The sequence below is a fragment of the Dendronephthya gigantea genome, unplaced genomic scaffold (assembly GCF_004324835.1).
Source record: "Dendronephthya gigantea isolate DGI-Jeju-01 unplaced genomic scaffold, DenGig_1.0 000000F, whole genome shotgun sequence".
NCBI classification, from domain to species: domain Eukaryota; kingdom Metazoa; phylum Cnidaria; class Anthozoa; order Malacalcyonacea; family Nephtheidae; genus Dendronephthya; species Dendronephthya gigantea.
In genome coordinates this window covers 2,355,143-2,372,369 of record NW_021163010.1, presented here as the reverse complement: position 1 = coordinate 2,372,369, position 17,227 = coordinate 2,355,143, and the positions used below count along the sequence as shown (strand labels likewise).

The 17,227-nt window shown below is 35.8% G+C and overlaps 2 protein-coding genes across 2 annotated transcripts; one reads left to right on the top strand and one right to left on the bottom strand.

The window, feature by feature from the left end:
* Positions 1-540: 540 nt before the first annotated feature.
* Positions 541-2,627, bottom strand: LOC114523032 (coiled-coil domain-containing protein 12-like). Its single transcript, XM_028543844.1, has 7 exons — positions 2,536-2,627; positions 2,262-2,308; positions 1,867-1,958; positions 1,638-1,696; positions 1,473-1,507; positions 1,043-1,119; positions 541-946 (listed from the first exon to the last, which is right to left on the bottom strand). The coding sequence occupies exons 1-7, from the start codon at positions 2,623-2,625 to the stop codon at positions 867-869; spliced, it is 480 nt and encodes a 159-aa protein (XP_028399645.1). The 5' UTR covers positions 2,626-2,627; the 3' UTR covers positions 541-866.
* Positions 2,628-2,682: 55 nt separating this feature from the next.
* LOC114522898 (tetratricopeptide repeat protein 21B-like) lies at positions 2,683-15,730 on the top strand. The gene is made up of 43 exons (XM_028543680.1): positions 2,683-2,797; positions 2,878-3,007; positions 3,928-4,205; positions 5,080-5,171; positions 5,416-5,455; positions 5,630-5,686; positions 5,767-5,867; positions 6,151-6,334; positions 6,587-6,679; positions 6,921-7,020; positions 7,195-7,292; positions 7,603-7,710; positions 7,792-7,884; positions 8,167-8,296; positions 8,412-8,497; positions 8,588-8,659; positions 8,874-8,994; positions 9,101-9,204; positions 9,430-9,494; positions 9,671-9,760; positions 9,877-9,960; positions 10,084-10,156; positions 10,385-10,495; positions 10,592-10,644; positions 10,713-10,798; positions 10,977-11,103; positions 11,239-11,304; positions 11,453-11,555; positions 11,717-11,827; positions 12,041-12,122; positions 12,299-12,381; positions 12,592-12,656; positions 12,726-12,788; positions 12,965-13,026; positions 13,219-13,255; positions 13,475-13,538; positions 13,706-13,831; positions 14,175-14,288; positions 14,465-14,518; positions 14,670-14,726; positions 14,849-14,969; positions 15,101-15,168; positions 15,316-15,730. The coding sequence occupies exons 1-43, from the start codon at positions 2,771-2,773 to the stop codon at positions 15,391-15,393; spliced, it is 3,957 nt and encodes a 1,318-aa protein (XP_028399481.1). The 5' UTR covers positions 2,683-2,770; the 3' UTR covers positions 15,394-15,730.
* The last annotated feature ends 1,497 nt before the right edge of the window (positions 15,731-17,227 follow it).

The window sequence follows — 17,227 nt, the reverse complement described above, 5'->3', positions numbered from 1 at the left end:
CAACAACACGACAAACGACATATGGTGAGCTTTTACCAAGTTTTAGACCATAAATAAACACCTCTTAGACCCTAATTTGCAAATTAGGAAGTTGCGAAAGCTAAAGAGGTGACGTAATAAATAGATATATCTCAGCTGGCTCAGCACAGGTCAACCATTTGGACGCTAAAGTTTTGTTCACGTTTTCAGTAACAGAAAGGCCACAGACAAGAAATTCTTACAGTTCCTCCAGTACAGAGAAACGACAACTGTGTTCGCGATTCTCAACAATTTCTAAAGCAAACCATGAAGTTGGTGGTGATTATCCGTATAAATATCCTGAAACAATTTACGCTCAAGGAAGTCGTCGAAATTTAGTTATCGTTAACGGAAGAATACGAGTCAACGAAATCCAGGAAAAAATCGAAGAAAAATTTTTAAACAGTTGTGCAACAGTTTATTAGCTGTTTGGAATTCATCGGAGTGTGTGAATTCATTTTAAACTGCAGACTGTTGCTCTCAACGTGGATTTATAGTATAGAGGCAAAGAACTGTAACTGCTATTTAATGATATTAATATTATCAATTTTATTAAGTGTAAAATATCTTGTGCATGAGGCTAATGATCTGTTCTGAGTCTCAAACTTTTCAATTCCATTTCATCAAATTTGAATGTCAAGTCATCTCCACCATAAGCTTTTTCGTCGAACGCCTCATCGTTACTGCTCAGTCCGAATGACAAGGTCAAAGCTTTCATAATGAAAACTGCCTTTAAATACTTATCCTGAAGTAAGGAAATTTCAGCGTTTACATTGGTCTTTTGTTCATTATGTCAGTATACAATATGTACAGGACAGCACAGCTGAAATATGGCAAAGACAGAGCGATTACTCAGCATCAAATCCTTGCTCTGGAGTACCAGCATTGACAACATCTGCAAGATTTTCATCATCTTGAAGCCGCGAACCTGAAAAAACGCACGCATATTTTGGTTCATTTTTCCACAAAGACACAGAAGGAATTGCATCCATAAAAATAACAGTCCAATTTCCAGAGTACTTACGTATTAATTCAAGAATAGCTCTTTGTGTACGCCTCTCTAATTTTTCCAATTTCTTTGCAACATCACGTTTTAAATCCCTGAAGTATTCAGATATTCTCATATCAGGTAAAAAATCACTATCTGGTAGAATGTGCTATCCAGCTTTCCTACAACCATCCCCTGTACAGTACAGTAGTAATGCAATCCTAACATTAATTAACAGGTGAGGTCAACTGCTCATGTATACTCTGACCAGTGAAATAATTTTTACAGCCAAAAAAAATTCACTATACTTGAGAAATTAAACCACACAATCAAGTGATGTAGGCAATTAACTTATGGCACTGTTTATGCCACTATGCCAAATCCAAATATACTATAACCAATCTAAATTGGACTGACACATTTTAAAGCTTTGCTCTCCTGAATGCACTTCAGTTTATGTACTTACCAGTCAGGTTTCCTGGGAGCAAGGTTAGCCAAGTCCTTTAAAAAAGACAGATATAAGCCATATATATATATATATATATATATATATATATATATTAATATATATATATATATATATATATATATGTGTGTGTGTAATAACTGGCATTACTTCATGATTACTTACCACTTCATTGACGACATCAGATTTTGCTTTTTCCACATGATCTTTCACTTCTTCCTCAACTACATTAAAAGTATTATGATGCATTGTTATGTAAAACAAAGAGAGGTTTCTGATAAGTTAGGAGAAGATCTGTGTTAATCTGACACCAGAGGTAGATGGTTTTCAACTGCTCAAGAGTTCTACCAAACTTACCCAATGTTTTATCAATATATATGATATTATATTATACCTGATAAAGGTTTAGTAACTGGAAGCTTCTGAACTTTTAAAGATTCATCCTTTGGTTGATAGTTCCTAAATTTTATTATTTTTGCAGGAGGTCTAAAGAAGAACACAATGCATTGTGTGTCTTTAATATTTGTATCTTTAATCATGTATACTGGAGATGAAGAAATAAAATTCTTATGCATAGTCCAAGCTAAAGTTCTATCAATGAGAAATGCAATTTAATTTAAGCTTAGGAACTAATTAATATAACATTCTCTATGTATTAAGTGTTTCTGAGTATATACATAGCATCACTTTGACATGTAAAAACAAGCATGACTACCATATGCCAATGCACCCTTTTTCGTACGTAGCAACTAAAGTCTACAGCTACCACAGTGTATTATCATTAATTACCCAGTATCGGTACTATTGTCAGCATCTCTTTTTTCACCACTAACCTCCTGCAGGGAAAAAGGAAATCATTACTTCACTACATAATTTACAGTACACATAGTAGCTTATTATCACTGGAAAAGTAATTTGGGCAAATTTACTTATTCTATTAAAAAAAATTATATACAAAACTGGAGTTTGGAAATTGTCGGACTGTTGACCTTATCGTTGATTTCACGTGACTTTAGAGGTACTAATAGAGTTAGTTACAATGAAGAGTATTTTGAAATACTACCTGAGATGCTAAAGCGCTTTTATCTCTCAGTGCTTTTAGTTTTTCACGTCTTTTCAATGCTTCTTGTTCTAGAGACGATTCAGCCGCCATTTTGATAGTTCGTTACCAGTCTGCTTACGAAATGTTTACATCGCGACATTTGGTTGCCGTGCACTCCAAATATACGATCACATTCACTAAAAATTATTTCAAAATTCTATATATTTTCAGTTCCCGAAGAAAATAACGTATAAATATGGCTGCTACGGATACTTTAATACTGGTTAGTACAATTACCTTTTTATTCATTGCCGTTGTTTAAAGACGTTTTCCAAACTTCGAGATGTTTGTATGTTTCGATAGGGTAGCATCAACTATTATTGCCAAGCCAAATTCTATCGACATTTACAAAATGTATGCCTTGAAGGATTACAAAAGCATGGTGGGGACCCTGTTTTAATGTTTTGGAAAGCATTTGGAATTTTAATGGAAGGTTTGTATATTTTGCAAGGATAAATTCCCATATATATAATTGAGCTGTCAGTTCAGGTGAGGTAGGCATTCTTGCTGTACAACTGCACCGTATATATGCAATGACCCACAGGGACAGAATGGCTACCATGTCTGTTTTACACCAAATGCTGTGCTGGCATATAAATAATTTATTGCCTCAGTCAAGGTGGAACTAATTCAAGAGGAACAGCCTGTCATTATTGTGCCTGACAGGTGTGCTTCACCAGGTTGCTTCTATATGACTTTAGTCTACATGGCATGACTACCTAAATGTAGAAAGAAATATTTAGATATTATTCAACTTTTTAATTACTATAGAAGTGTATATGTAAGCATTGCTGTACGGTTGAATGATAGTTTTATTTTTGTGGTTATAAGACACCATTGATATGGTTGCTAATTCTTCACACACATTTCTGTGAGGTATATATTGCCACAGTTAATAGAAACTGTGAGAACTTTTTTCGCAGAACGCAGATTTTGTGCAGTAATTGTTTTGTCTAATTTTGACCAATATCATTGAATTTCATGATAAAGTAATATCTATATATATAAACTCTCTGCTGAGTACCCACCAGCTAGGTCTCACCCCCATAAGGATAATAGTGTAATATCTTTATGAGTATTCAGTGTAGTGTTTTGAACCCATTCACTCAAACTTGAAGAAGTGTTTTGTCTATTTTAGAAATTTGTAATATGTCACATTAGATTAGAAATTATTGGCAAACGCTGCCATGACCTTACAGCATAATTTAAAAAAAGAAATTCAAAACTTACCCTTTGACATTATATTAATTGCATACACAACTGCCTTAAATCACCCTCCAATCCAAGAGAACGCGTCAAAAACATCTATTCTGTGGTCTGCTTGATTTTATATCACGTCTTCTTCTCTTTAAGACCGTGTTTCCGAGGCAATTCGTGAATTTGAATCTATCCAAGAGCGACAAGAAGTAGTCTTGTGTTGTTTGATGGCGTTGATATACGCTCACAAAAAAGCGAAGATGATAGATAAGGAGAGTGTTCAGGAACTTGAAGCAAAATTAAAACAAACTCGTACCAGTTGTGGTGAAAATGCTCTCTATTTTGCTGGAATGTTTTTATGGCACACTGGACGTCATGATAAAGCCAGAGAATATGTGGATAGGATGTTGAAAATGTCGAACGGTTCCAAAGAGGTTCGTTACGCCCGTTTCTAACGTAGAAAACATCTCAAATAATTGTCTTTGTTTAATTCTAATCCGTTATCAGTTTCTATCGCTCCTCCGAGAAATAATCCCGCTTGCTGTACAGGGACCAGGGTGTGTCAAAAAATGAAGCCTTTCATATTCAAATTTTTGACAGAAGTTGCGTAACTTACTTTAGAGAATCATTAATTAATCTAAAACATAAATCTTGCCCTCTTTTGTCCCGAGATAAATCCTAATCGTGCCAGAGATAATAAAGCTGTAGAAATTTGCAACTCGACGATTTCAATACATTAAACCTCGAGAGGCAGTTAGCTCAGCCCGAAAACAATCCGCACACGAGAAAAACTTGCCTCTCGAGGCGAAAACTTGCTGAGTTGACAGTGTTTAGCTGATCAGCTAATAAACAATAGTTCTCGTGTGCGGCGGGCTAACGCAGCGATGCGAAATGTTCAGACGCCTTCGCATAATTAACTACGTTCTGCATGTCCTAACTTCACAAAGGAATTGCCAAATTAGGCCAGTCTTTAGTTTAGTTGGGGGCAAATTTGAATATGAAAGGCATCAGTTTTTTTACTCATGCAGGGGCGTAACTACAGAAAGGTAATTGGGGGGGGGGGGGGGTTATTCACATCAGTTCTGCCCGACGGATTTCAATTTTAAGCTATTGCACTTACAAAAGAAATCCGTCGGGCAGAACTGGGTGCATGAATATTCACACTCAATTACCGTTCTAGTTACGTCACCGCATCGGTCCACATGCATGGTGTAAGATGTTAGTTTTACTCTGTTGACTTGATGACTGTGTTTACTAAACATGTGTAAGCGTAGTGCGTGGGAAACTGAAAATATTGTTAAACTTTAGGGAGCGATCCTTCGTGGTTGGATAGATCTTACAAGTGGAAAAGACTCTGCTCTCAAAAAATCCGTCAAATTTTTTGATGAGGCTTTACAAGGGTAGGTAACCTAGGGTGTAACCTCGGTTATATTCGGAGTTGTCGGTAAAAAAAGATACTCGTTGATAAATGAAAACACCCAACTATGATAATGAACCACGCCTATTTCGTGGGGAAAACTTAGACTGGCACCCCTCTCTGTTGAGGGAACAAAAGAGACTTTTCACGACCGAAAAGATAACAAAAAACTTCTAAAATGAATAATTATTCATAATTAGGTGATTCACAGAATTTTTTGTTTGTAGACCAGAAACTTCACAGAATATTGATGCCCTTTTGGGAAAGGTATGGTCAAGTTCGAATGGTCGAATTGATTAATGACTTCACAATCGTGGTTTAATTTAATGCAATTCATTTTACTTCAATATCAAAGTAATAAATCAATGATAGAAGATTATAAGTAGGAATGCAAGTAACTTTCATCAACTGAGAAAACTTTCATTTTTGTGTTTTTCCCAGGCGGCTTACCTTGTGAGGAAAAACAATTTCACATCTGCCTTAGAGTTTATCAATAAGGTAAGTAACGATCGGGCTTGTTACAGAGGAATTGAAGTTGAGCTAGCTTGTAAAGTGACTATATCGTCCTATTCTTAAAGGTGGTTGTATCGTACCCTGAGTTTGAACCTGCACTGGTGGAAAAAATGAAAATTCAACTTGCTTTACAAGATTGGGAACAGACAATGGACGTTGCTCAAAGGTACTGTATTTTAATTATTTCGATCGACAGACTGGTATTTTATGAAAGAGCCATTTACACGTATAATTTGACATTTGCTGCTGTTGTAGATTTGAATGCATATGTAAGCAGGCTTTCTCAGTGATATGTACCGTACAGTGCTTGGCAGTATAAGCCTTTTAAAAACCCCAGAATAACTACTTTCGTGCAGTTTTATTAGGTGAAATGGCTCCAAGAAGTACACATTACTATAATAACTCCGAACCTAAATATTTTCGCATCTATTCCTACATGATTTTTTTAGGTGTTTAAAACTGAATCGATATTCTCTTGACGTTCACAAGATGAAGATAATATCTCATTTATGTCGCGACGGAAAATATGATGAGGCAGCTGAAGGAATTGGAGAATTAATTCAGTTTTATGATAGATATGAACCTAAGAGTCATTACTTATATTACGAAGCTGGAAAGCTGTTTAGTCGCGTGGTGAGTCATTAGCTATGTTGTGAAAACTTGAAAAACTTGTCTTTCTTGTTTCGTATGTATACCGGTAGAACGTTTAAGAGCAATGAACTTCTCGTTTAATCAATTCCGTCATGGCTATAATTGGTCGTCCTGGTGATAGCCTGCGTTCGGACGCATCGTGTTTCCGTGAATTCACGTCTGCGCGCATGCTCCCTGTTCATAGAACTTTATAAGCAAAATTCATCGTAATAAATGCAAAGTTTGTTCTTGTAGTGTGGACGTAATCCTTTAGTTCTTCAGCAAACATTTGAACTGATTGTTAGAGCACAAACTCTTAGTGAGTCAACTGCTGAGTATGCTGTGGAAGTAAGTTTTTGAACTGTGTTGTATAGCTAATATACTAGTTACTATGGACCCTAAACATTTGGTCGAAAGCTCTTCCCCTCTTACTGAGTATGACTCACTGTCCTGAGATTAATCCCCATTCTCTGGGGATTAATCCCTCATCCCCATTCAAAAGCAAAAGATTGTGGCGCGAGAGATTTTTAACATATACGTTTCCTATGATTTATTGCTATTCCTGACGTCAATTAATAATCGTTTCCAGCTTGGTAATCAACTAATAATGCAAAAGAAAGTTCGTGATGCTATGAAAACGTATCGAACCGCCATGAAACTGGATGAAACAAGTGTCCCAGCCCTGACCGGTAGTTTTTGTGTTACTTTGTTGTATGAGGTTATTATACAGTATGCTAAGTGTAATACTATTGGTCGGTACACATTTCAAGTAGTATTTAACAATATTAGATGTTCAAAAACAGTCGAGTCCCCTCACTGTATTGAGAAACATTTTTACCAACTCTATATGTACTATATACCAGGTATTATAAATTGTCAACTTCTGGAGAATATGGTTGATGATGCTGAACAGCAATTGGAGTTTTTGAGTGAAATTCAACAGTCAATTGGAAAGTCAGCGGTACGAAGCTATTGTGAAAGCCTTTATCAGCATGCTGTATTGCAAAATATAGAGAAAACATTTATCCTATCCCTCATCTGCTTGTGAACTCTTCTGAAGCGCGAACAAAAACATTCTGATTACTAGACTACTATACAAGCTCGCTCTCTAAGTTGAAAATTACCGTCCCATATCTCCTCGCATACTTTAACACTTTTAGTTTTCTTGCTATTTTCGCCAGTTTACTACCGTATGTAATAGTTGAGATTCCTGCATGATTGGTGAGTAATTTCATTATGATATGACAACCATGCATTTGATCGTTTTACAGGAGTTGTCGTACCTGGAAGCTGTCTTAGCCCGAAAGAAAGAGAGGAGATTTGAAAAAGTCGTTGCTTTACTAAATGAATGCACTGACAGTCATTTTAAAGAGTTGCAGGTTTGCTATATAAAATGTGGAACTGTCAATTAAAAACTGGATCATCACGATTAATCCTAAATCTCGTATTACCACGTTTAGGGAATTCCTCTGGGGTTCGAGTACTTTTTGAAGTTGAATCCTGAATTCTTATTGCAAGTCATTGAGGAATATCTCATATTCGCTCCAAACGAGGTAAAAATGTATAATATAATGTATACATGATCTTTATGAATCTATTGGTTGTCGCGCTTATACTTAATTTGTGGTGTTATTTTATTCAATATTACATGCAGTTCTAAGACACCCAGAAGCTGTTGATTGTTGCTTGTGGTATATGCAAAATGATCGTATACATGCGAAATGATCGAAAGTTCTTTCTGCTGTAGGCCTGTGATGGAAACACTTTTGCATGTAACGTACATTTTGTTGCGCCCCTCAGTTTCAGAATAAAATAATAAAATAATGTTTTTTCAGCCTCAAAGTAGTGGTCAACCAGTGTCTCCAATTTTGAAACGTTGTGCTGCAGTGCTGGATCCGCTAACAAAAGCCACGCCTGGTGTTCTACAAGGACTTTATCTGATGGCAAAAGTACGATATTTATCAGGTATGGTAAACAATAAAATAAAGGTGCTCGAATTATAATTTTAACACTTCAGCATCAGTTTTTAGAGGATTCACTTGCTCTTAGTTAGTTAAAACATGAGTTCTCATGTTTTTAGGTGATATTGAGACGGCTAAAACAATGCTGAATCACTGTCTTGAAAAACACGACAGATTCTCTGAGGGACATCTATTGATGGCTCAGGTAATTTATACTAGCATATTCTCTATGAGTTTGAGTTTGTTATACGTACAGCACTATATGATGAACCTGAAAACGTATCATTAAACTTAGATTCATCTTAAAGATGGAAATTACAGAATGGCAGATCAATCTCTGGAAGTTGGATTGAGTTATAACTTTCAGGTTGGTTGTACGATCAATTAGACACAGCAGGTATACAGTGAAAACAATCCAGTTTATCGCGACTGCCAAAAAATAGAAGAAATCCTAGCACACGCTTGGGCTAAAGTATATCAGAGCTAGAACACTTCCGCGTGGTAACTGAGGTTGTTTCTCCACGGTTATAAAACTCTGGTAGTAGGCTATAATGCTGAATTTATTTTTTGATGTTTTCAAGGTCCGAGATTCCCCTCAGTATCATTTGATCAAAGCTTGCGTTCATAAGAGTCTTGGAAACCACGAAGAATGTATCAAGACGCTAAATACAGCAATGGCCTTGCCTGGTGTTAAGAAAGCAAGTACGTTGTAATTAATTGACAATTCATATTATATTTTTCTATGCGTTCTTCCTTCTGTAGTTTTATCCGAATGTTTTTAACTATAATGCATGTATTTATATCTCAGTTCCAGCTGGCCAAAGTGGAAAAAGCGGCAGCGGTCTCACTCAAAGTGACCGCGTGTCAGTATATCTGGAACTAGCGTCTGCACATTCACAATTAAATCACGCAGTAAGTGCAGTATAGAATGCGTCAGTACATATGATATCATGTTACAAGTATCATCTTGGGTATAACCCACATGCCTAGAGAGTTGAAATTCAATAAAAAAACACATGGATGTATTGTTTTACTATAATACGCCTACCAAAACAAGATTTGGCTGTCAGTCTATTATGTATGTCATCATTGCCCAGACATCCACAATTTGTTCTAAACGAATTAAATTGATTATAGCACGAGGCTGCTAAGATAATGCAGGACGCTATGAATGAATTTTCTGGAACTGCAGAAGAAGTGAGGTATGTCATAAACTCGATAATTTAATGGCCCCGTCTCTCTCTTTAATGGAGCTGCATGGAGAGTTCCGGCTGGAACAAAAGAGGGAAACATAGGTACACACTTATGAGTTATGTACATGTGGCCCTTGTAGCACCATAATAAACAACACCATACGATATTAAATTTTCTATGTTAGAATAAGCATTGCAAATGCTGATTTATTCCTGAAACGAGGTGATCATAAGGAAGCCTTGACAATACTCAGATCCGTTACTCCGGAACAAAGGTGAATTCATTTTGCATCACTTTTTAATGTTGTTTTTACGAAATGTGTTTATTTCTTCGTTAATGATGACTAAAGAAAGGTATATACTAACAATCACCTAACTAATTTTATTGCAGCTACTATATTCAAGCTAGAGAGAAAATGGCAGATATATATCTTAACCATCGAAAAGATAAAAGACTTTATGCAAGCTGCTATAGGTAAGTAAGATTGTCAATCAATCCCAGCAGAAAGTTTTCGTTATAATCTATATGTACTTTGTTACTAGTTAGCTTTTGTTACTCTTTTGTTGCTCTTTTGTTACTCTTTTGTCCATCTTTCAGAGAGTTGCATGAAAAAAATCCAAGTCCACAAACAAGCCTGTTGTTGGGAGATGCATACATGAGCATCCAAGAGGTGCAGTATATTGATTAATTTGCTTCGACCAAGTGGCATGACCACCTTAACGATACACGAATGCAACGTCGTACATATAACTTTTTGGTGATGTTGTCTGTGCAGTTTTACTCTATATATAAGCTAGCCGGGGAGGTTAATCCACATAACCTTTACGATGTTTTATCTCTTGTCCTGTATTCTTTGTTGTCAACTTATGCGTGCCATTAACGATAGTTTTAATCTTAGCCTGAACAAGCCATTGAAGTTTACGAAGCTGCATTAAAGCGAAATCCTCGGGATAGTACATTAGCAAGCAAGATTGGCCAGGCATTAATAAAAACACACAATTATAATAAGGTACTTTAATATATGATCCCAGTCAATGGTATAAAAGCATACTGTTTACATTCTTTGCGTGTGAAAAAAATTGCTTCAATATTGGTATTCTCTTAGGCTATAAACTATTACGAAGCAGCATTGAAGTCAGGAACTCAAGGATTCCTTAGGTTGGTATTTTTTCCCATTCTGTCTAGATTTAGCGTGATTATTCAAGTATGTTTAACCGTAACTATAGATATGATCTTGCTGAACTCTACATGAAATTGAGGAACTACGAAAAAGCAGAGAAAATAATCGGCACTGCTTTGGAACAGCAAAAAGGTAAGATATACCGTAAAATAGTAGGAGGTTATTTAATTTAATGAAGTTTAATGTGCACCCCTATACCGCGGGTAATGTTTCATTCAAAAAGAGAGGATGCTGGCTTAGTATATCATCCCATGCATCTTGTAATTATTTTTGGAATCTCTGAATACACAGACTTTTTAACGTGTTTTAGGAAAAGATATTGCTTCATTAATGGAGAAAAGTAGACTTTTTGTTTTGCTTGCCAAAGTACACCAAAAGGCGAATAATACAGAAGAATATTCCAAAATACTATTCAGCGCAAGAGATGTGCAAAGAAGGTAAAATGAAGTAGATTAATTGTTAGAAAAATTTAGCTTTCACTGCAGTACCGAATAATACTTGAAATACGTTTCTTCCAAATTTGTAGCTATGTTATTTAAGTAAGTTCTCAGTTGTGGTGTTTTTCTTTGTAGCGTTTTAAAGAGAGTTGGACTTGAGCAACCTGACCAAGTATCAGTGCAGAAAGTACAGGCGGCAAAGTGAGTAAAACTGTTAGCTTGAAAAGGACATAATCATAACGGCAGTTATTCAGCTACTATAACGTAACACATCGACCATCGTTATGATTTTTAGAACACGCTGTGATTACTTTATATATACTTAGCATTATTATCATATTTTTTTCAGGATCTGTTGTGATCTAGCAGAGGTAGCGACAAACAAACGCGAATATGAGCAAGCCATCAGATCTTATAAGGAAGCTTTATCGCACGAAAGCTCACATGTAAAGGTGCTTACGTTTTATCTTGAATGTACGGTCCTTTTCATTTCGAAAATGGGCAATGGTGTTCATTCTAAACGTCTTATTTATTATTACACCTTCCGTTTTATATCGACCTTTCATTATATGAACATCTGTGATTTTTCTAATTTCGTATTTCCTAAACCCAGGCAATGTTGGCTCTAGCAAAGCTACATTTGTTAGTGGATGACTTGGATGCTTGTCAGCAGCAGTGCTCGCAATTGTTGGAAATGGATAAAGACAACGACTCCGCATTTATGGTATAAATTTGTCCCATGTTGTACTAATATACAGTATTTCTGCAATGCAGATGCATGGACCACGATCATATTATATACAATAACACAAGTGTGGCTAATATTATTCACAAGTATAATTAGTGGCAAGCTGCATGACGATGCATTGGAATTTAAAAATTCATAGTAGAAGAATATCTACACATTTATTCGATTGCATGTTTTATTCTCCTGCAGATGATGGCCGAGTTAATGTTTCGAAAGAATGATTATGATTCAGCCATGTTTAACTTTCAACAACTATTAGAACGAAAGCCAGGTATAGCAAGACTGGAAAATGCCATTAAATATATGTTCTTCAAATTAAAAGGATTTTATACAAGGGCTGCAGAGTCATTCAGAAAATGGGGGGACACCGTGTTCACATGCCTCTAGGCATGTACCCTTCACGTTCTCTTTTCAAATTATATTCTGGACAACTGATAATATTTTTAGACCAATACGAAGCTTTAGGACGACTTCTTGATCTGTTACGACGAGCAGGAAAGCTTGAAGAATGTGACAAATTTATACAACAAGTAAGTAGTGACCTTTAGGAATCTCAATAATTAAATTTGCAGTGAACTAAATTTTAGTCAAGCATTTCAGTTACATATACAGATCAGTGGTGATACGGTAGTCCAGTTAACGCGTACATACACTATATACTGCACCTTTTGGTATATAGCGGTAAGGTCTAATAAAGACCGATAAATTACGGATATAAAAGCGTCTTAATTTTTTCCTAGGCAGAGTCATCTCCTCATACGGGCAGGGATGCCGGATTGAATTATTGCAAGGGAATGAATGAATGGTAAATAACGCGGGACATGAATTAGTATGCAATATTACATCATTTGAACATGCTAACATTTTCTCCCAGGTATAAAAATAATCCAACTCAAGCATTGAAATTTTTCAACTTGGCCAGAAAGGACGCAGAATGGTTTGTGTATTTTTCAATGAACTTGCATGTCTACTTCTTCATAATGAAAATATAGGCCGCCTATAGATTGATTATGTGCCATTTGGTAAATGGTATAAATGTTCATGCACAGTGTACATATTCTTTACATAAAAGGGAGAAAGCTACTTCTAATAATGTACGTATTCTTTACACAGGGGTGAGAAAGCTACCTTTAATATGATTGAAATTTGTCTCAACCCGGATAACGAAACACTTGGTGAGTTTTTCATCTCATCAGAACAAGACTAATCAGTACAGTGTAATGTGTACAACGCACTTGCGTCGCCCGGCCTGAGAAACCTCACTACAGAATTATATATACCCACAGTCCTGCATGTCTTCGTAGACTGCACGTTAAATTAAGAAGAAATTTTTCCATCATAAATTTTCATATTCTAATGCTTCTTAGGTGGAGAAACATTTGATGGAATGGATACTGACCAAGGGTAAGACTTCAAGGCTATCTTAATTTTGCAAATCAATTATCGATTTTGAAAGTGATTGTTCCATTTGTTTGTGCCGTATTTGAACATATATGTGAATATTTAACTTTCTATGTATTTACTGTAAGCGTCATGTGTAATCAGAGTATGGCAAGTGAATGTTATAAAAATGGACAATGACATCTTGAATCTATATGGAGATACAACTACTCTCTTCTCTAGAAACCAAGCAGAAAAAACGGACTCTCGTCTTGCAGCGGTTAAAACTGCTGAAAAACTGTTGAAGGTAAAACTACGTTAATACCTAAAATATAATTATACTCAGCTATATCGTGTACCACAATATAGATAGAGAACAAGCATGATGATAAGTTTTCATCGCTGGAGAACTTAAATATTGCTGTTTTTTATATCTGTCACAGTTATATGTTTACACTGTTTAACTGTTTTAAGGAATTAAAGCCAAAAACAAACGGATTGAAACATCGTATTCTTGAGAATTATGCATTAATGGCGAGTAAAAATAAATCAAACATAGAGAAATCTCTGTCGCAGTTCATGACAATAGCCACTGATGAGGTAAGCTTGTGTGCTCTTTTACTGCCATTTCCAAGTTGCTACAACTGTCATTCGTGAATACGATGCTTAACGAGCTTGGTATATTGCTCGAGGAAAGACTTTTTAAAAGAGCATTTCCAAACATTTAGTGTTATTGTTTACTGTTCCTGTGGATACTGCATATAATCAAGATCGAGCTACACTACTAATTAGTCTTTTGCTTTTCGTACCAGCTTGAATATTGTAACTATACCATGTAGATATAGTAAAGAAATGTTTAGTATACATACGATAAAATATTTAGCGGTAAAATGTGATAAGAGGTTTACTATAGTATTCCAAATAAATCTATCTTACTATTTAGCGTGACCACCTTCCTTCACTGCTGGGCATGGCCACGGCTTATATGTATCTCAAACAAACACCACGAGCTCGAAATCAACTTAAACGTATTTCTAAAATGAATTGGACAGTGGAGGTAGGCGACATTTCACAGTCAACCACGCTCGTACTTAGAAATATATCCATATTGAATGCATTCCATACATTGTGGACTTCTTAGCCTATGCTATAAGTCAACACGTTACTGTCTTCCACTAGGGGACTATAGGCTACACTCAATTTTTCAATTTTTCATCTTGTTCCGGCATTTAGGAGGCAGATGAGTTTGAAAGAAGTTGGTTACTTTTGGCTGATATTTATATTCAGGTATATAGTTGTGATGCATATCAGTCTATATACCTCCCTCTCTGGTATATATTACTGCCTTATAGAGATGCACGGCTCAATGCAGTCCCATGCACGAAATGTTTCTATATGAACGAAGTATAGCTTTACAGTTTAATTCCTTTTTATTCAGAATGGAAAGTACGATATGGCCAGTGAACTGTTAAGGAAATGCTTGGATCATAATAAGGTACAAAAACGTTCGTTTTTTGCAAGGTCCAGTTTTTTTTGGCGTAGGCTTTGTATAACTTGAAATGCATGGGGGATTTATGGCATGAATATGCGTTATTTGTTGGATGTTTGTATTCCTAGTCATGTTGTAAAGCCTGGGAATATTTGGGATTTATCATGGAGAAAGAGCAAGCATATCAAGATGCTGCAAAAAATTATGAAAACGCTTGGAAATTTGGGAATCAAAATAATCCTGGAATTGGTAGGATTCGTGACCACGTATTGAAAGCACCTTTTGACATTTACTATATACGCACTTGAACATACTACATACTTGGGATCGTGTATAGTGGAATGCATAATTATCGTATGGTTCTACATTTATCATTGCAGGTTACAAATTAGCGTTTAATTATTTGAAAGCGAAACGTTTTGTGGATGCGATCGATGTTTGCCATAAAGTAAGCAGCTGTACAAGTAGTTCAATCACATGCATGTCTGTGATCAACTTGTGACTATATATATTCCATTTGTCTTAATTTAGTCTTAAACAATTATTAAAATACTCCTCATAACCCAAGCATAAAAACCTTGTATATTCCTTCCAGGTTTTATCTCAACATCCCAAATACCCAAGAATAAGGAAAGAAATTCTCGACAAGGCGAGATCATCTATTCGGATTTAAAGAGTCCTCAATGCTTGACTATGATTCTATGTATATTTAAAGTTTCAAGTAATTTAGGTGTATCAGTTTGTAAATATCACACAACGTTCTAAAACAAAAACTATCTGAACTAATGAATAGTGAGTGGTCTTTTCGGGACAACTTATGCTTGGAGATCGAAAACCAGGTTCAGAAAACTTTAAATCGTTAATTTTTAATTCTGTAATTTTGCAGTTTGTGAGCTCCAGGGCCGTGCACAATGTGTAAGACAAAAACATTGTATATTTAAAAATATTATTTTAAATGTAACAAAATGTACTTGCTTTTATGAAGTGTACATATACCATAATATAATATTTATAAAATAGTTTTAGCTGAATTTTTGTACACAATTCAATCCGCACTTATTCCATAATCAAACTTATAATATTTCGTTCGGTTCAGGCCCGTTCAACTTCACTCTGATTTGGCGTTATCTTCAAGACATTCATTTGGGAGCTTGGCCAATAATAAAGGGGGCATTCCCTGGTTAGCGCCTGGTCGAGTCCGTCGAGCGACTCTTTGCAGGTAAAGGTTAAACCCCTGCGTATGAAGTTACGCGTATGAAGTTACGCTGCATAACATTGGGTAATACTATAACTACGTGTAATTGTTTCCGGACTTTTTATTTTTACCAACGTTAATACGAAACAAATGTTGAAAACGTTTTTTTATTTAATTCATATTTTTCCATTTCGATTCATGATTTCAATCTACGTATTGACTACCTAACTTATCTAAAATTACTGATATGAAGAATTGCAGTTCTATATTAAGCTAAACTTTTAACCATTAATAATACTGCAGTTCTGTTAGTTACTTCTTCAATTTTTCGGCGTAACGACGAAATATATCGGCATTATAATCCATCCTTTTCTTTATGCCACCATTCTTCCCAGGTTGAGACGCTCGATAGTCAGCACGATCAAGATACTCGTCAGCAACCTTGCTCCACTCCCCGTTGTTTATATACTTGACAGTTTTCTGGGAGGATTTGAACTCCCCCCGAAAAACCCCGTTCACCAAAGCTATTTGAACATCAGGGGGATATTTATCATAACTTGGAAAAAGGCGTTTTGTTGTTTGAATTTTGTCGTTCAACGTTTCCTGGAAAAGCTGCATAGCCTGAGCTTTTGTTAAGCTTTTCTTTCCAGAAAAAACGTCATCAAAAGAGACTCCAGGTAGATGTCTCTGAAAGATTTCACGAGCGTTCTGCTGCTCCAAGTTAAAACCCACACCAATGGTTTTAATTCCCCGTGTGTCGGAGTAAACTGACGTCCTCATACCTTCAAAACCGGCAATGATTTCTTGCATGGACATGACTATAAAAGTTGAAATATCGAAACTCGTGAACGACACAAACTTGGTAGAATTATTAATCATCTATTAATCATCATCAGGATCATACGCTAATTCGGTTACAGCATATATTTTACAGACCAAAACCTAAAATATTTTATGATGCAAACGAGCCATATACCAAAGTCATCTAGCACGGATCTCTCATTACCTCTGATATCTTAATTAATATGTCTCTGGACAAGACAAAGTCTAATTGCAAAGAATGGCTTAAAATGTGACTATAGTTGAAATCATCAACACCTAAATCACAAAATATATAGATGACTTACCTTATTTATTTGCTATATACTCGCACAACCGGTAAACGCAAGAGAAAACGAACTTCAACCAATGTGACAAAGTCTACGGAAATAGCCTCTTGGAAATGTCGACAAATATAACCTAACTTACTCGAGATTTTTTCCGGAATTGGTTTTCAGATATATCGACAAATGAAAGTAAGATATCCGTTTCC

Bases quoted from the DNA above. Each gene is read 5' to 3' on its own strand.
- LOC114522898 (XM_028543680.1), top strand. From the start codon at position 2,771: ATGGCTGCTACGGATACTTTAATACTG. The intron at 6,335-6,586 runs GTGAGTCATTAG...TTGTTCTTGTAG, and splicing joins GAAAGCTGTTTAGTCGCGTG to TGTGGACGTAATCCTTTAGT. The intron at 8,297-8,411 runs GTATGGTAAACA...TCATGTTTTTAG, and splicing joins AAAAGTACGATATTTATCAG to GTGATATTGAGACGGCTAAA.
- LOC114523032 (XM_028543844.1), bottom strand. From the start codon at position 2,625: ATGGCGGCTGAATCGTCTCTAGAACAAGAAGCATTGAAAAGACGTGAA. The intron at 1,120-1,472 runs GTAAGTACATAA...TGAATACTTCAG, and splicing joins GCTCCCAGGAAACCTGACTG to GGATTTAAAACGTGATGTTG. The intron at 947-1,042 runs GTAAGTACTCTG...GCGTTTTTTCAG, and splicing joins AGCTATTCTTGAATTAATAC to GTTCGCGGCTTCAAGATGAT.